At 33.7% G+C, this 20,410-nt stretch overlaps 1 protein-coding gene across 1 annotated transcript in view; it reads left to right on the forward strand.

The window, feature by feature from the left end:
* The first annotated feature begins 701 nt into the window (after positions 1-701).
* The window catches only part of LOC106719592 (lysine-specific histone demethylase 1A), a 190,572-nt gene continuing 170,863 nt past the window's right edge, over positions 702-20,410 (forward strand). The window contains exons 1-13 of the mRNA XM_045679986.1: positions 702-845; positions 1,047-1,156; positions 1,233-1,358; positions 1,491-1,556; positions 2,233-2,390; positions 2,737-2,926; positions 3,019-3,172; positions 3,292-3,420; positions 3,707-3,849; positions 4,248-4,397; positions 5,137-5,195; positions 5,368-5,592; positions 6,507-6,655. Of these exons, the coding sequence (XP_045535942.1) occupies positions 746-845; positions 1,047-1,156; positions 1,233-1,358; positions 1,491-1,556; positions 2,233-2,390; positions 2,737-2,926; positions 3,019-3,172; positions 3,292-3,420; positions 3,707-3,849; positions 4,248-4,397; positions 5,137-5,195; positions 5,368-5,592; positions 6,507-6,655 (1,759 nt within the window). The 5' untranslated portion in view covers positions 702-745. The remainder of the gene's footprint in view (positions 846-1,046; positions 1,157-1,232; positions 1,359-1,490; positions 1,557-2,232; positions 2,391-2,736; positions 2,927-3,018; positions 3,173-3,291; positions 3,421-3,706; positions 3,850-4,247; positions 4,398-5,136; positions 5,196-5,367; positions 5,593-6,506; positions 6,656-20,410) is intronic.

Consider the following 20,410-nt stretch of genomic DNA (forward strand, 5'->3'; position numbering starts at 1 on the left):
CAGTAGACTTTTAAGAAGGTAGGGAACCAAGCAACTTATCAGAGGTGCATCTCAGAAAAAATAGCTTTAATTGTCTATAGTTATAGTAAGTGCCTTGTTTTTCTTTACCATAGTGTCTTCATAATTTTCACTCATTACTACGTCTTACCAAAAATCAAAAATTATTTTGATTTTCAAATTATACTTATTCCAATTATTCAAATTATTCTCATTAATAATGTCTTCCAATCTTTCTATTAATACAAAACATGTTGAAAAAGGGTTTCTAGGGAGAGAGGGCTTCTACTGTTGGAATTCTGTTTTGCAAAGAGAATAAGGGGAAACCAATATGTTTTCCAACAGTTGTTTCGGCAGTGGAAACCAACATTACTACATAATATGAAAATCCTTATAACTTCGTAAGTCCCGCTAACTTTTATTTGATTTAAAGAAAGAGACTTCATTTCTATTTCATTACTCGATATATAAAGATAACTTAAAAAGGTTTTATGTATACTCATTGGGTATTTTATAAGTCGGTCAATACAGGACTATTAAAGCTGTGGGTGATCTTGTAGCCGGGAAAAGATACAAGGGAAAGAGAATGATTTTTAATGTTAGGGAGTAGGAACATCTGTCTGAACTCACTATGCGGTCCATAAGTTGCAGGCTTTATAAGCCAAGACTGGCTACATATTTTTCACTCGACTCACATCCCCTGAAGCACTCAGTTTGTCATAAGAATAATTAAATAAAACTGTAAATAATGATTGGTTCTACTTGCCTTCGTTTAAGTGTAGTCATTCTTTTAAGCGTTGTTATGAAGGAGAAAATAGTAAAAACACAAGAAGTTCATTTACCACCAGGTGATTTTATTTATTTTATCTTAAAATAACTCTAAAAATTTAGGCGATAAGTAGGCTAACCATTATAATGGTTAAATTTACCATAATCTACTAGGAGACGTATTTCCCTTTTGGTCTAAGCTTTTAGACTTTCTCGTTACCAGAATTTGAGTTCTATTATCAGATTCTGTCGTATTACTTCTAATGATCAATATTTTACAGGGCACGAATGTAAGATGACTCCTGTTATTCATGTTCTGCAACACGCCGGTTGCGTTCCCAAACCTATACCATCTTATGCGTGCATTGGTAAATGTACGAGTTACGTGCAGGTAATATTATTTTATCGTTATTCGATGCTATTTTGCAGATTCTATATTTATAATAAAACACATTTAAAAATTTAAGGTGTCTGGTAGCAAGATTTGGCAAATGGAGCGATCATGTAATTGTTGTCAAGAATCAGGAGAAAGAGAAGCAACAGTGGTATTATTCTGTCCTAAGGCCAAGAACGAAGAAAAAAGGTTCAGAAAGGTAAGAAGTTGAGAATAATAATATAATGATGGGCCTTGTCCGTCACTTGTTTAACGAATTCAAGGTATATAAACATTATCGTAATTCAGTTTATATTGATTAAATTAGCAAAATATATGTTTCAATTTACAGGTGACTACGAAAGCTCCGTTGGAATGTATGTGTCGTCCATGTGGTACAATTGATGAAAGTTCTATTATACCACAAGAAATTGCTGGATACTCCGATGAAAGTTTGCAAAGCCATTTTAGAAAATCGTATTAAATTTTTAAAAAGATATGGTATCCTTCCCTTGTAAATAGTTATTAAAGATTGTAGATTTCATAAAAATAAAGACCTTCGACCAATTAAATATGCTTTAATTTATTCTACACTAACCTTGAGCTAGTAACATAATCAATGTCTTTATTTTTTTTTTAATTTATAAAATATTAAATATATTATAATTAAATATCAAGTATCAAAACTATTTACTGCTTCTATACCAACCAGGTGCATACTTGTTGCCGAAAATACATGTCTCGTTTACTCTTTGCTTGAATATTGACATTAGATTAGATTTGACACATTTGACATGTATCTTTGACAAACTCTCCGCCGGTCGGTATTTGTTTTGATTTGAGTTACATTTATTGTATTTATTCATATTCAAATATATCTTGTATTTTGGCCTAATTATTATATAAAATGAGTCGGCGTAAGCGAACTAAGGTAAAACAATTACGTTACATGTAGTGGTTTAAAAGGAACAAATATAAATTGACTTTTTTTCATGAATGGTTATGATTATCAAATTTAGGTGGAAAACCGTGAAGTGGATGAAAAACTAAAACAAGAAGATTCAGAATCAGATCAATCTGAAAAAAGTAAAATGACAGCAGCGAGTCCCACGTTATTTGGAACGAGGCGGGAATCACTGTCCAGTAAGACATCAGATATTAAGGAACCGAAGAAAGAGGAGAAATCCGTAGTGTTCGAAGACTCTAAAAGTGATGATATTGAAGAAATAAATTACAAGGCAATGCTAAATAGGTAAGGAATTCATATTAAACTTTTTCCCAAAATAATATTGACATTTACTCTAACATCTGTGTTAAACCAATTGTTTATACTCAAAACTATGAGTAAATGACTCGACAGTATCCTTATGGCAGAATAATTAACAATAATAATTGAACCTCAATTTGACAGATAATTCAATAAATATCCATACCGTTCAACAAAATCTATGAACTCAATTTATTTCTTTTAATTTCTATCAATGTAAACTGATAAAACAAAAAATTGTATTTTATGTAATATTTTATTAGAAAAACAAAATTATAATGAAATACTAGTAAAATTATATGTTTTAATATGCCTTTATGTTATGTTACAGCTTGGAAGGTGCAGCATTTCAATCTAGATTGCCTTTTGACAAGATGTCATCTTTAGAAGCAGAATGTTTCTCCGATCTCCAAGGTGCTTCCAGCCATACATTTATTCAGATAAGAAACAGAATTCTAAAACTATGGTTCGAAGATCCTAAGAAACAGCTAACTCAAGAAGGTTGTGTACAGAAAATGGAAGTGTGTAACCTTGGCTTTTAATTCTATTACTAATAATTATATTTATTCTGATCATTTAAATAACACCTTATACATCTGAATTAATTTTGCAGCCTCCATATAATGCTGATCCACCTTTAGTAATGCGGGCACATGCATTTTTGGAACGACATGGCTTCATTAATTATGGTATTTATGAAAGAATTACTCCAATACCTTCACCTCCAAAAGGAAAACAGAGACCAAAAGTCATCATAATTGGTGCAGGTAGGATAGTTTTATTACATTTCATAGTTAGTAGTTGGGGCTCAGTTTCATATTACATTTCATAATCCCATTTTTTTTTAAAACAGATTTTATGGATTTTTGCCACATCTTTTTTTTAGGTGTATCAGGTTTGGCTGCAGCAAGACAACTACAATCGTTTGGTTGTGAAGTTGTAATATTGGAAGGCAGGGATAGAGTTGGTGGCCGTATTGTTACATATAGAAAAGGACCATATGTAGCTGATTTAGGTATGTTTCATTTAAAGGATAATTATGTGTAGTTATTATCTTACTATTCTTTACTGATTATTTAAGTTATGATTATACATTATAATTGATAGTATACATATATCAAAATGTCTGTATGCATATGGATTAATAGTTTTCTAAAGGATGAGATGTTTTATTTTTAAAATTGAATCTATTTTTCTCTCTTTCCTGTTAGAACTAATGTTAACCTTTATTGTTGAATTATTAAATTATTGTTAAATTATTGAATTTTCTTAAGTATTAATGTGTTTTGTATATATTACAGGAGCCATGGTGGTGACAGGCTTAGGTGGTAATCCAGTAACAACATTATCTGTACAAATGAATATGGAGTTACATAAAATTAAACAAAAATGTCCATTGTATGAAGCAAATGGTATACAAGTACCGAAGCATAAAGATGAAATGGTATTTATATTATAATTTTAGTATGAAATATATTATGAAAGATTTTCTAAAATTCTATTCACAAGTAAATTTAGGTATAGTCATAATTAAGGTACAATTATTCATTTAACTAAATTTTACTTTCAATTGGCCTATAAATTAAAAGCACAGTCGAATTTGGTTTTTCTCTAAACTGCGTTTCTCGCTCATGATGGTTGTTAGTCGGAACCGAACAATGTCTATAGCTTATAAAGATTTCTCATTTATCCAGGTTTGACTGTATAAAATTTAATTTTAACATTGAAACAGCTTAATCTTTTTTTATAACATTGTAGTAGTTTTAATTGACTTTAAGGATGAGATTGGGATTGTATTTTTTTTATTTCATGACATTGTTGAATTTTTTTTTAAATCGTAAGGTGGAGCGTGAATTCAACCGTCTTTTAGACGCGACATCGTATCTGTCACATCAAGTTGACTTCAACTATTACAATGACACACCCGTCTCTCTCGGACAAGCGCTCGAGTGGGTCATAAAACTGCAGCAGAAGAATGTTAAACATAAACAGGTTTGAATATCGTTTCCATTGACGAAACATGTATATGAAAACATGTTCTTATTATTTATGAAAAAACAAAAATACATTACAGATATTTGACTGTGCTTTCATTTTGCTGTTATATCAGAATTCATTATATTTTTAATCTTCTACATTGTTACCACCAAGGAGCTTAATTGTTATATATTTGATATTATAAAAGAGAAAAGATTTGATTGTTTGTTTGCATTGAATAGGCTTCGAAACTAAACCGATTTGAAAAATTCACCTTTGGGAAGCTAACTATCCCCGGGGGAAATATCGTCCCTTAGTTAACAACACCGCATGTTATTTTTATCAACTTTACAGGAGACGGAAAAAACTGTCTATTTAAAAAAAATGTTTTTTTTGTAATTACTTAATAAATACTCTATTTAGCGGTTAAGAAATAATTATTTCTTTAGTTTTTGTCGATTTACTCTATTTTAACTTCTTTACTATATTTCTTTACCTTTCAATTATCATGTGACCAATGGTTAGATGTGGAATGAGCAGCTCCATATTATGGCATTAAAATATGAAAACCGCTAATTTTCGATTTGAGCAATGTTGTAAGCTGAAGGAAGATATAAGCTATATGTATTACTATATTCTTTTCTAATTCCGCGCGGACGAAGTAGCGGGCAAATGCTATTTGGAAATATATTACAATAATTTTTCTTGTTAAATTGTACATTCAGCGGTTATATTAATATGGTATTGATTGCAGATTCAACATTTAAAAGCTGTAATAACTCTCCAAGAAAAATTAAAAGGCAATATAAATAAGTAAGTGTTTAAAAATTTTAATTACTTTACGAGATTTGGTCTTATGTAAAACATTATTGTTGACAGAATCTTGTCCGGCTGCATTTTAACTGCATACGGTCCGTTTTAGCAAATGTGAATTTTATATAAGAAATGACCATTGTTTAATTAAATTGTACTATATTACTTTTAGAATGACTGATATCAAAGAGTTATTGAAATCAATGAAAACGGAAAAGGAGAATTTGTTATCTGAGAGAGACAAAGTGGGCGCGGGCGAAGCGGGGATTCTGCACGAGTTCAACTTGAGACGACTTAATAGAGAGATGAACCAACTCTGCAATGAATACGAGACCCTCATCACTAACAATAACACTATTGAAGATAAACTAACACATTTAGAATCTAATCCACCGAGGTATGTTTTACTATCATATTGATGGATGGATGGATGTTTGTTTGAAGGTATCTCTGAAATGGATCAACGGATCTCGAACGAAATTTGGTCCAGACTTAAAACATAGTCTGGGAGAATACAGGCTACTTATTAATTTTTTTTTAATTCCGCGCGGATGAAGTCGCGGGCGGCAGTTGGGCTATACACATTAATTAAATTGGACGCAAATATGATGTATTTGCGTATTTTATAACGAAAATCCAATTAAAAAAAACTGTCCGTCTGTCTGTGTTACTGCCAAGTATTTTCTGGAACGTCTGCACAGATTTTGATGGGACTTGGAAATGGACAGTATCCGGGGTGACCACTTGTTATTATGTAAATTTTCTATAATGTATTATCAAAATGCATACGAAAATATAGCGAATGAATAATAATTTTGAAGAATGAGAAACGTATTAAGTACGAAATTGATTTTTCTGGCATCCAATTTTAGAATAATAAAAAAGTATACCCTTCAGTGACAAATCTTTACTAAAATTGTATTGTAATTTTGTACTTATCTATAAGGTTTTCTAGCTATCACAAATATTATATTAACATCAACATCATCAACCTGCCCCTATCCCTATGGACCCCCTTTCTTACGCATATCCTCTTTCACACAATCCATCCATACTTTCTTTGGTCTTCATCTACCTTTATAGCCATCCACATTCAATCTCATTACTTTTTTGTTTATGTCACAAATATTAACAAATATCCTTTTTAATAAAATTTGTTATAAGTATAGAGTTAGATAGATTTTTAAGCAACCGAAATACTTCTGTCTCTAATAAATTTCTCTGTGATAGTTGTTAGAAGTATTTCTACTTGTTCTAATTCTCAGAAGTTTATCTGACAGTTAAAAGTAAGTATATATGTGTTGTTGACAGTTCAGTGTACCTGTCAGTTCGTGACAGACAGATCCTGGACTGGCATTTCGCCAACCTGGAGTTTGCGAACGCGACTCCGCTCGGCAACCTCTCCCTCAAGCACTGGGACCAGGACGACGACTTCGAGTTCACAGGAAACCATCTAACAGGTTAGATCTTTATAATTGTATTTTGAATTGTTCTTTTTAATATCCACAGCCGTTTATTTCTACAGCGTCTCCTTTATTTTACCCTGCCTTTGGTGAGGGGGAGTATTTACATAAGAGTGTATGCCCCTTTTGTGTAATGTTTTTCGAGTATTCCAAAATAAGAAAGTGTTACAAATAACATAACAGTTTATTTAGTAAATAAAAAAATCTTAGTTTGAAAATGCAGCTAATAGAAAGCGCTAATTAAACCATTAGAGATTTAGTCGTATTTTTTTAATTTATGTTACTGTTAGGTTATTGGACATTTGTGTCTGCTGATTAGATTTTATTAGCAATCGATAATAATAGCCGTCGTCTAAATTGTACAAGAAAGACATTATTATAATATTATTTGCTCAACTTAATGAGAATTGGTTATGCAAAGCATTCGATTTGCAATACACTTGATTATGTTCGCTTTATAACATCGCATTTGCAAGCAAATAGGCCAACATGAAATTACGTACATAAATCATTGACTAATCACTATGATGATACCGGTTGATAGATGCGGTGGCAAGTGTTGATATCAAAAACTGGTCGTTAATACCAAATCGCTAATCACATGCAACACGGCCACTTGATTAGACCCACTCCATCGTTCATTACGAAACGTTTCCGCGCAAACTTACGCACGATCGATGTTCCATTGTGCGGCAAACAAATGATGCTACCGGATGCCATTCGGGTCGCCCCTTTAAAGGACACTGGCTCTCTTATTTGCTTCTACTTAGGGCTAACCAATGTCTTTGCTGCGGGAATACAAAACGTGCTTTTAATCCTATAGAATTTTATTGCAATCCCTTTAATGCGCTTTGTGTCTAAATCATTAACCTTAATTTTATGTTAGAGGTCGAGTTTCTCAATGATAGCATATTTAAAGTATTTTATACGCATGACTGTGCACATAACATATGTATATGTATACAATACGAACTTGTGCATGGTACAAAAATAAAAGAATATTAATATTGAAGTTATACATTTGTAGTTATAAAAGTTGCATCTTAAAAATTGACGAATCATGTATAGAATTCTTGATCTGTCGAGCCAAAGGCTTCGTGTTGTGTATATGGAATTCTCATATTAGTTACTGGTTCTGATCTTTTACAAGTGGAAGTTAGACTCTTCTCTTGAACCGTAGTTCGTGTCAATAATAACTATTATTTCCACTCGCATGTTTCCATCTTTTGCCGGCGATAAATTATCCTCTGACTTCTGTGAATTGTCATAATGACCGTTTCAGCAAACTCGAAGCTTGTATTTAACTACTTTACACGTACGTCGTACAATTTAAACTTTTGTTTGCCTCGTTCACTTTAATAAGGCGTTTGAACACGTAACATTATTTCCCGGCATAATGTATGGGATTGTTTCGTTTTTTTTTTGTTGAGCGCAACAAAGCTATTGGTTTGCCGATTACGCGCGATGTTCAAAAAGCAAAGAAATGGAAATTGTTGCGGTTGTTATTCAGCTCGAGAGATATGTATCGCGACATCCTCGAGACGCCTTTGTGCGTCGGACGGTGGGTTCGTTGTCGGCCATAATTCTCGTTGTTCGGGCGGCGCGGTGTCCGCGGCGTGGGTAGTTGAAAAATGACATCTTGATTGTTGTGCGTTATCCAGCTCATGAGAAAGTCGAGTAGGGCTGGTCGCGTGCGTGCGCATTGTGCGGTGAGTGCATAACAGTCAGACGCTCGCGGCTAGCGGCTGCTGCCTCTACAAATTGAACGATTGTTAACCGTGCCGTGCCCATGGAGCTGATATCGTGACTTGTCACGCCATTATATCTACCTGGATATCATATATTATTGAAAACGATATTTTTCATTTGAATTCGTTGTGAAAAAAAATGTACTTTTATGTACATGATTGTCAGAAATAACATTATACACTAATCAAAAATAATTAAATTAAGAACAAACTTTAAAATTGTGAAAAATGTCTTAGCATTTACTATGTGCATAATAATTTTAAATTTTCTCCAAATCTCATGTAAAGGTGTCGACGCCATGTAAAACTTTTTATTACCTATATTATACCGTTTTATACGTCCAGTTAGCCATAAAAGTACGTGATTAATGTATTGTAGAGAAGATGAATAAGGTACGACTATACATTCCGATAAAAATAACATCTGCCTATAACTCATCCGGTAACACTGAGGGATTCACATATCATGAATGCAGCTAAAAACTGCGTTAATCACGACTTATAAGTAATGTTGCTATTTACCGACAACAAATGGCGTTTGGAACAAGTCTCCGAGGTGGCGGCCGGTACCAAACGATAGTTTTACAATCTCGCCAGTAACAAGTTTTCGATAATGCTTTAGGCCGGTTAAGGTATAATGAATGCATTGCCCGATCATGTCATCATTTGTTATTAATTCTATGAATTGATCAATAAATAAGCCTAATGATTGAAAGTGTTTTCGTTCATTGAAACTCTTGACATTGGTTGTAATCTGTGCTTCTTGATAGTATAAAGTGACAAATTTTATTCTTGCTCAAAAGAAACCTTATTCTAAACATCTTTCACGGGAGTCTTTACAAGGATGCGTGCTTGAATATAACAAGAAATTTTATGCGTAGCCTTATTTGTACGATTTCACGAAAGCTTTGTTTGGAGTATACCACTTTTTATTTGTATTTGTTGTATGTAGTCACGAAGGAATATTGAATATGTTTCAGTTTTTATTAAGGGAATCATTGATGTCATATTATGTAGGAACATTATAATTAAATTGTATGTAGATTACACATTACGATGTTGAAACGAATATAGATCAGACTATTTATACGATTGACAGCTTCAGCGACTAGGACACCAATTGCGACTGCCTCGCCCGTGGAGGCGTCTGGGGCGTGGATGAATAGGCAATGAGTCGACGAATGGCTCTATTAAACCGCCATTGTTCTGGGATCGCTTCAGTTGCGCAAGCGACGTGCATTGTTCGTGTCGCTTTCACCATAAGCTGGTGACGTCACACGACCCAAATAGTGGTGTTAGATGTAGTGCGATTTGCATTTTGTTGAACCTTTAAACCTGTACTACGAAGCGCAGTGGCAAAAGGCCAAAAGCTCTTCGCTTGGCTACACAATTGTTATCTAGATAAACGGCTTGGCTCGTATTAAGTCGATTTAATGTTAGGGTAATTAAGATTAGTGTTATAATTGTAGCATTCTATTTCAATTAGCTAAAAAGATTTTTGTTTTACATAAAAACGACTAAACACGATCAGCCTTTGAAATAAATAAGTTTTATTGCTCGATACAGCAAACTCTGTTTTCCGTGTCAAATTTTATCCATCTTTGTGTATACGAAATCTAGTAATTATTAAACCACACAAAATATGATATAGACTTTTATTTTAAAGATGGAAAACCAACAAGCAGCCATTTGAATTCGCCAAAATAAAAATATTCGTTATTTTTGATGCAGATGTCTATGGGCGACTATCAAGTTGGTCATAGACATCTGCATTTGCAGATGCTTTTCCTACCTTGTCAGTTGGCAGTGCGCACATATTTTATTACTTTTCGTATTAACTGTTTCACTCCGCTTTGGTATAGTTAAATATGAAGATGTATGCGAAGATAAAATTGCCATGTATCTTCATCTGTAACACAGCTGTATACTACTCTATACTATGAAAGAGTTAAAGACATGAAATTTAAAAATGTGAATTCCATATAAGTGGCATTCACATTAGCAATAACATTTATCTTGTATCTTTATATGAATAGTCTAAAGTATTAGCATTATTGTATTAGGTCGGTGGACAACTATTAGTACTTTATTCCCGCTTTGCGTTCCGAGTAAATACCAAAGTGTTGGAACGAGCCAACTATAGTGAATTACTTGACGTAATCTGACTTGCTTTATTGCCTCCATAGATCACGGTTACGACTTCGCAATGGTGTAGAATGAATGCCAGTGACCATACACTGCAGTTTGTAGGACCCATATAAATTTACTTTGCGTCTGTATTTCAGACTTTACCAGTGCGTTTTCTCTTTTTGTTTGAATTTAGTACAGAATTTAATTCACATAATAATAAACAGGATGACAAAGATGTACGAAGGAAATGATTTGTTTGTGTTTATATTAGCTGTAAGTTCTAATTTTTAATACTGAAGAATCCATGAAAATGTTTGTTTAATTAAAATTATTTTATCTTCTTCTATCAATCTAATATACTTTTAACCCTTTTCGTGATAATATTTTCTTCGAATTTAGTATTCCTCGTTCGTTCATCAGGCCTCCCGCTTTAACTTTCCGTTCATTGTCAAAGTTGTAATGCTCTTTGTGGACCCTAATTGAATTAACTGTTATGCTAATACTCTGATTTCCCATCTTATTCCGTTAATAGAGGACTACCACAGTCCAAACCAATTAAAGCGAACGTTTGTGGATTACTCAACTTTCCGTATACGGTTAGTTTGAGGGTCCCCGCGCACGCTACCAATTCAACGCTCACATAATCCGCTTCCCGAAATATCTAGTCGGCTCTCTTATTGTCAACAAAGTTTCTATTATAATTAAAGCAGCCTTAAGTGGGGACATATGTGAAATATAGAATTTAATATGCAAGTTTCTAGAAATGTGACCAGTAAAGGCTGTGCACACAGATGGCGATATAATTTTTGCACCATATGCTGTCCTTCAAGTTTAATGTGTACAGTAATACCAATGGGAAGGGTTTATTTTTCATTCACTAGGAACTCCGACTGTACACGGAAAATGGAGCATAAAAGTCAACATTTTTTGTGGTTCCAGAAGACACTTGTTTTTATACTATTATTTTAATTTATGGAAAGGGTTAAAAATTCTGTTAAAATATTTCTAAAAACTTTGTCGTGTTGTTTAGACAGATAGTGAGGGATTTTTAGTAGTGAATGTGTAGTGATATCCCTATGTATAGTTTGTTTCGCTACACCCTGCTTGCGCTTAACTTGACAGTGGCTTGGCACGATGTGAGCAAGTTTGGTGTGCGGCGGTGCATATGTCGCTTTATTGCGCATTTCTGTGAGCCTTACATTCCGTCCCTGGACGACCGTCTCTAATAGTAGCATGTTGCGGTTTTATAAACGTTGCCGCGACCTGTATTACATTCCGTGAACTACTTGAATATGTCTCACAACTTCCACTTAGGATGGGTTGACTTCGATTTAAATTGCATTTGTAACACATATCAAGAGAAGTTAAGACGTTGAGCACCAAATAATTTGAAGTGATTTAATTATTTTACTACGTAATCTAACATTGAGTTAAAAGTTTAGTCGTTAAAAGAGCATGTTTAAGGGATATAAAGGGATTTACTGTTGGTTTCTGAGACCAAAATCTCTGTATAAATCGTCATCCTTGTCATTATCTTTGACAAAACCGAGATAACAATATGTTTTAAATGGGACATTTGGTCTCAAAAACCCACGACTAGGATGCTATAAAAAATATTTTTTATTACATTGCTGAAAGCACAGAAATAGTTAGTATTCGCGCGCGCTAGAAAATATTTTAGTTATAGTAGAACCTACATCGTTTCCCGTGTGTTTTAGACAAGTCGAGATAGCTGGTACGTTGTACAAAATCTAAGCTTTAACGAGTAAAATGTAACTTTGAGCTTAAAAGAGAATAGGGATTGTGGGGGTCGGCGTGGGGCGCCGTCGGGCAGAGCAATCAGTGCCCCGTGAACTGCGGCTGCCCATCCCGACTGCAAAAGCGTCGGTTTACTTTAATTCCCTCGCTTCTCGGTCATTATAAAATTAAAATAGACACTCTTATCGCTTTTATTCGGTACAATTCTATACAATTGTTAAAATCTATAAATAAGACTTACGTTTTATAACTAATCAAACGTGAATGTTATTTTTTCCTGTTTATATTACCATAATAAATGTAATAAATTTTTGTTTTGCGAAAATGTTGTAAAATCATCTTAAAAAACGAACAGATATTGAGCTATTTGGAGAAAAAAAAAGTTGAAGCACTTGGGTATGTTTTTAAATACTTTCAGTAGCGCTTGATTTCAGTCATTAAATTCATAGTTTGTTGAAGCTGAAAGCGTCCAGATGTCGGTAGTAAGTGCAAAATGAAACACGTTAGCGCTTCGGCTGACGTCGCTACACTTTTTTGTCGCGCCGCCTGCGAACGGCCATTTATCAACTTTTTGTGAAAACGCTTGTTTTAATTTATGCTTACACTAACTTCAGTCTTTAGCTGTCTACAATCACATTTGCTTGGCTTTGTTACTGCTTAATTTTGGTCTCAGAAACCAACTATAAGTAGTCCCGTTTTGTAATGGAAAAAGTTATTTCGGGAAAACAATAAATAGTTTATCTGGAATTACTGATTTTGGTTTACCGTTCCTAAGGCCAATGGAAGAAATCTGATCATAGGGTTTAAAGTTAATTACACATAGAGTAACATTGATTTCATTATAAGTTGGTAAAACATTTAAACAAAAGACCTAAATATGTATCTTTAATTTATAAAAATCAGGATTTGAATAGTGTGGTTTATGAACTCACTCTCGCCTGAACCGAGGCTTTGACTTCTCAAGAAATGTAAAAGCTTAAGCAATTCCAACTGTACCGCAAAGTTTAATTCTGTTACAGTTGAATAAATTACAGTCCACTGGTCGGCGGCACTTTTAACGCGTCTCAGCATAATTACACTCGAAGTTTGCCGGAACGCACATCTGATAAGAAAAGGACGCAAAAAAATGACTCGCGGTCACTTCAATTGCAAATATTAAGAGGAACCCGTTTTATTGGTGTCGATGAGGTTTTACAAAGTATGCGCATACATAGTAGGAGGTGATAATTGCCAAGATACCCTGTCATTTATAGTGTTTTATATGGCATTTTATTATTACAAGTATGTTGAGTGTAGGTATTCAAACAGACAATTTAACTTCAGCTATATTAATAGCTTGTTGTAAAAGTTTCTAGCTTTTAGTCTGCGAATATTGTGCGCTTTCTACTTGAGGCATAATTTGTGTTGTTTATGTCTACGTATTCTGTTTGTGCCTGTCCATACCTATAGTATAGTAACTACACAATAATATACCCAAAGTTGTTGCGGCTTATGTTACAGGAACGAAAATAAATTATTGTAACACGAATAGTACAGATTTAGAGTCAAACTTAGTTTGCAAATGTTCAACTTATAGTGAACATTCCGTTCAATGCATGCGGTGGGACAAATTTTGCTTAGTAGATTTCAAATGGTCCGCCTTTTTAGGAGAAAAAATGATATTGGTTAACATTTGTTACCTTACATTCGTTAATATGCTGCACATCTTTAAATCTATGATTTAGGTAATTTTAAGAAGGTTAAATTAGAACTTCATACATAATTTTTGGCCGTATTCTATTTGTTTCTATTTTTTTTTATATCAAAAGGTGGCAAACGAGCAAATGGCCACCTGAATTCGCCGAAATAGCGAGGCGACCGTTGCCCATAGACATCCGCAAATGCAGATGCGTTGCCTACCTTTACTTTACTGCAACGGAGAAGGGAATGTCCAGAAAAAGGATATTTCCCCTTCCTATGCGTCCCCTCTTCCGCCAAATCCACTTCCCCTAAATAATCACTAAAATTAGGCAAATAGGCATCTAATGCTTCTAGTTAAAGTAAGTGAATAAATTTATTTTTTGTACAATTTTTTGTACGTGCTAAAAAGTTAATGTCAACAACATTGAGAACAATCTATAGCGTAATTTGTGTTAGAAATACGTCTGAACCCTTAAAATGTATGCATCGTTATTTTGTCCTTAGCACATTAAAGCGGGCACTTAGCCCGCGCGTAATTCCGGTAAAAGGTTCGTCGTTCGCGATGTTCGTTCCCTTAATGTTTATTTAAGCGAAAAAGTTCGACGATCATTAACCGAATTGGCGGTTAATGAAACGCGAGAGTGTTGTCCTTTCGGAGTGGCTACCGCGAGATAACATCGCGCATTATTCTCACATCTTATTGAGGTGTCTTTTATTAGGCCGAGCCTCGAGCCGAGGTGTTAGTCTTGATGCCCCGCAGATAAACTTGACGTTTTATTGGCTCATGAAACGAACCTGCAATGTTCCCGGACAACGAATGTGTTGCATTCAAGTCGCACCACTAATTAAAATCACTCCTTTATTGTTATCAATAAAAGTTAAACTATTTTATATGTCGTTAAATAGGCTTGGGTTAAGGGTTTGAAAAGTACTTTTTTGTTTAGTAATAAATATTATTCGTTTAATTTTCTATAAAAGTTCTTTAAGATTTTAAACAGTCAATGATTTTCCTGTTTTGAGCTTTTATAGATGTTTTCTCGATCACCATTTTACTTCTTGCGTGACAGATTTTATTAGTCTGTAATAAACATTGATGGGTACGTATAACATAAAAACAAAAAATCAAACTTGTACAAAACTTCTTTTGGTGAGTCTATTATTTGAAATAGAAAATCTCAACAGAGCCCTTAAAGCCTATTAGTGTGAAGTGATGGAGTTTTCTTTTTCCAACGTATTGTAGTGAAACCTGCAGCATCCATACCGGACGCTCGCAGCGTGAGATTTTCAAGCGTTTTTATTCTAACTTTCCAGATAATGATGCCCCGAGGTGCTCTTAAAATCATGTGAGAATATACAAAGAATATACCATTTAAAATAGAATACTGTTAACATTCTAAATAAATGCAATATAAAAAAAAGAATAAAAACTTTTTACAATTCCATTATCGATTTACAACAAAAACTCAAATGTTATTACTATATATCGTAAACGTGCCATCGCACGGCGATGTTACCACGCGTATCTGTAAAATATGTAGCAATAAAGGCGCCACGGACAATGTCCGGACATGTTAGGATTCGTTTATTGTCCGCAGCCCACGTGCTGTGGACGCAGCTATGTACCGAATCTTTATTGTCTTTTAAGGCCGAATAAAATAACGCAGTCTGCACGACTTACAACACTAACATGATGTAATAGCTTATTAAACTACCTTTGGATAACATTTCATGCAATGTGAAGTGGTTATGAAATTTATATGAAATTTATTTATTCACTCTTTGAAGTTAATAATGTTTATGATCCTTGGGTGAAAAACGGTGTAGTGAATTACATTACATTTACAGGATGAACGTAGCTTCTTCTGTAATGTAACATCGGTTAAATTCTATTGTCACATATCCAAATTATCAACGCATTTGTGTGGTAAATGCTGTTTTCACTAGCTTCACACAAGCTTAACTTAATTTAATCAGCGTTTGTTGACAGCTAATAAAGATAAAAATTACATTGCAATAACAATTTCTGAACTGGTTCGTTGTTTAATCAACTTAATGGGCTTAGAATGAGATTGTTTCTCTGCATAATAAAAGTTGTAGGGGCCTGGTTAAGACGTTACAGTAGAAATAAAGAGGCGTAGGGGTTGGAAGAAACGAATAACCCATTTGTACTTGGTTATCAGCAAGATAAGTGTCTTTATGCGGCGTCGTTTTACTCTGAGTCCACTCATTAGTTCGTAGAAAAGATAGCGAGAGTTAGATTCCTCCTTTAATTGCTAAACTATCCGCGCCAGAAAGTGATTTATAAGGGGGTGTTGTACACTCAATAAATGTTAACCCGTTGAGCGTTTAATGTAGCCGCAGCGTAAGTAATTAAAAATAGTTTTTATCCAATCTAGAGTTAAAAGTTTAATAGTGTTGATTTTAGATGTATTTGGACATATGGAAAATTAAAATAATGATTGCACAAGTATTGTGCTATAAAGTAATAAAAACTGTTTTTTTCAATCTTTATCTCTTCTGGATTGTATAGTTAAAAAGATTTTTATGTAGTTTTATTAAGTTATTCAAATCAAGTACGTAAACACGTTTTATAAACCGTTTAAAATACAAGACCACCATCACTATGAGCAGAAACATAAAAATATACTTAATCTAAGAAAGAATTCGATGTAGAAACGAATTAATGAATTAATTTAAATGATGTTGAGCGAATAATGAAACTATTTCACATACATTAAACGCTCTGGATTTGTTAATGTGAATGTTCCGGTCGACAGTTAGGAACGCCCAGCTATGCAAATCTCATTGTCTCTAATGCGTGTCCCCAACCTCGCCCTGTAATACGGGACTGCCTACGCTGCGTGCGACAATCTCGGCAGATGAATATTTACACCACGGCATTATGGTGCCCGCCGATTCAACGGATCTTTACCGCTTTCCATGACCTTTTCTCTTATGACTTTTATGGGTTTTTAATAATATACAGATACTTGCATTTACAATACGAATAAGATCTAACTGATATGTTATAAAGAGGAATGATTTGATTGTTTGTTTGCATTAAATAGACTCTGAAACTATTTAACCGATTTGAAAAATTTATTCACTGTTGGGTAGCTACATTATCTACCCGGGGGTGACAAAGGCTATTTTTATTACTAGATTTTTTTTTAAATTCCGCGCTCAATAAGTCGCGAGCAACTGCTAGTCTAAGATATGTTTAATTACCATACGTTTTTCTGAATTTTATATCATGTTCAAATCTATCGTTGAAAATTATACAATATTGCCTTTTTGCAATTTTAATTATGCCTATTATTTTAGTAATTCCATACAAAAGTTCTTGTGTTCTTGTGATTGACGCGTTGCGCTCTCGTAATGGGGACCTCTATTAACCGATTCATGGAACCTTTCCATGTTAAAAGTTCACGAGATCGAGCCGTCGTTACAACGATGCATATATCACATGACTACAATCAGTGTTGCGTCACCGAAGGCACGATTTCTAATTCATAGGCCAAATATTTATCGCATGCTCTATCCATAGTATAATTTTCTACTTAAATCTAATGTAAGAATGGAAATGTTACCGTATTGTAATTAACATACAATATTACTGGAACATTATTGTAACATATTCCGTATTAGTTCTTATCCTTAGATAGTATGTTTGTATAGATTCAGTATGTTATATTAAATGTAGAGAAATAAATGACGTTTGTTTAAAATGTATCGGTTGAAACTATGTAATAAAGAACAATGTGTCTTTCATGTTCCCGGAGAGAAAGATACGCTTTTAATGGTTTGAGTATTTGGAATTAAATTAAGAAAAAATGAAACGTAAGAAAAAATGTAATGCAAAATTGAACAAACCAAAAAGCTGATTTAAGATAACACTTAACCCGTAAGCATAAATGAATAAATATTTGGAGTGCAATAACCGAGCGAGATGTGTAACCTTTGAATAATTAAAATTCAGGCAATCATTACTTTTGTTTGGATGTTAAATCCTGTTACGCTACGTTTTATTATCAACAAAAAAATATTTTAACAACGTTTGTATCATCAATAAATACATTATAAGCAAAAAAGTAGACTATTTAAATTAAGTTGTAAAATGTAATACCCTTGTCCTGTGAGGGACGATCATAAATCGGTCGTATACTGGGGTCGTAAGCGTCGGCGGACAGTCGCCGCCTCAGCCGAACAAATATCTCCCGGGAATATACGATTATTAGTAGACGAAATTGTAAATTTTCTTTAAAACTACAAGCGAGATCTTTATCTGGTCGCTAGAGATAACGCCGCCGGTCGACGGCACTCCGCTCCCTCAACCTCTCTATTATTGTCACCACGTTATTTTTATGTCCACCTATTTGCCATTCGAAACTGATTTAAAGTCGCTGTTTGCATAATATAACAAGGCTTGTCGCTTCAATCCGATTACCTTATTAAGGTCAATGGTATTTTAAATAAGATATGCTATGTTTTCCCTAGTCGCTTTGAAATTAATTTGAATTCAATATCATATGAAATGTCGCAATGGAAATGTATTCATATAAAATGAAGTCTTATTTTATAATTTGAAATATATTTATCTGAACAAAATTTGAGTTGGTTACGTTGCATGGTGATGGCAGATGGCGAGTAACATTGTTGTCTTCTTGGTAAAACAAATAATGCATATAATATAATAAAACTCGCTCAGATCCGAAACAGATTTCTGATTTCACTGAACATACAATGTTAAAACAGATGAATACTTATGTTAGATACGACGTCAGAAAGTAGAATTATTGATAGATGGAGAATTAAATGGCGAAATTTCTGTGTATTCATCCCATAATAAGTCTATCATTTAGAAGAAAAAAGAAAGACAAGACAATTCGTACTAATTCTAAACAGCTTATTAGTAAAAAATTACTATTTGAACCTCGTGATATAGATTTGTATTTCGGTATATACCAGAGAAGGTTGTTGTTTGCGGTGTTTTATGTACAGTATACTCATTACTTGGATGCGATATTTATCTTGTGTGGCATAATGAGAATTTATTTGTCCTCCATTTTCATAAAGCACGCAATCCGGCGCGAGTGCGATACTTCGTTGGTCTTACAATGTTATCTGGTGTATTGTTAAGCATTTGCATATTATGTATACGTTATATACGACACCTTGATTAATTGGCTTTGCCGTATTTTGTTATCAGTTTTGTTAACCCGCTCTTATTTGGAATTTATTTTGTGTCACTTTTTATTAGTCTATTTTTCGTGTCCTATATACATACATATTATAATGATTGTGTATTAGTAAATGTTGTTTTCGTGGGGTATGGATGTGATGTTATTCTGCTATTTAGGATTTGCTTAGATAATCTTTTTATTATTTTTTTCTATTGTAAAAGGTAACGAACGATCAAGCAAAAATTCGGCTAAATGACGAATTATCTGTTGCCTGTAGACATTCACATATACAGATGCATTGCTTTCCTTTAATCAATAGGAAAAAAGAGTATATTTCCCGTACCTATGCGTTCCCTCATTTGCTAAATTCAGTTCCCCTTTCACTCCTTTCCATCTGAAAAGGCTAGAAAGCTGTAGATGACTAAAATTAGGCCTGCTAAAAGTGTTAGACATAACAGAGAAACTTAAAAGAAAGCTTTAATGCACGCATATTTAATTATTGCGAACAATTTGAAACCTTTTTACACTCTGTATTCAGAATGAACAATAATTTGCCTCATGCAAGAAGCTCCATATGCTTTCCAGAATTTAGCTCGAGGCCTAGGAAGTGGTGGAATGTTTGATTGCCGTAAATTATACATTGCGTGATCTTCATTGTATAAGTTTTTTTTTTGTTATTATACATAAGTGTAAGAAAATAACTCTTGCAATACACAGTTTATGTAAATCAGTTATTAAAAAAAACTAATTTAATGTTCTTTTGAATAATTACTTCCTAAGATATGAAACTGTCTAAACACAATTATAATTGAATAGATTGGTAATTGAATTGATTTCACTTCACATTTGAATGGATAATTAGGGATTCCTAATTGATATTTATGTATCTATATTTTTCCGTTGCTTTACAACATACGACGAAATTCCCGGCCATGCATCATCTAGCTGAAGATGTAGATACAAGGCGATGCATTACGGTCACCTGACCCTGCTTCGCGAGCTATCTTTTATGTGCACACACCGAATATTAATAACCTTTATATATCTTTCAGTACAACGATCCGGCGACACGAAACTATCTCGACAACTTGATTAATTTGTATGTGTTGCGCGATAGAGTAAGAATTTATTTGTCTCGAATAGAGTCACTGTTCATATAAATATGCATAAATTCAGCTGCAATAAGGAAAATAAAGTAAAGCAATATGTTTGTTTCATATTAATGTTTTTAATTATTTTGAGAATGTTATGCA

The sequence above is a fragment of the Papilio machaon genome, chromosome 11 (assembly GCF_912999745.1).
Source record: "Papilio machaon chromosome 11, ilPapMach1.1, whole genome shotgun sequence".
Taxonomy (NCBI): domain Eukaryota; kingdom Metazoa; phylum Arthropoda; class Insecta; order Lepidoptera; family Papilionidae; genus Papilio; species Papilio machaon.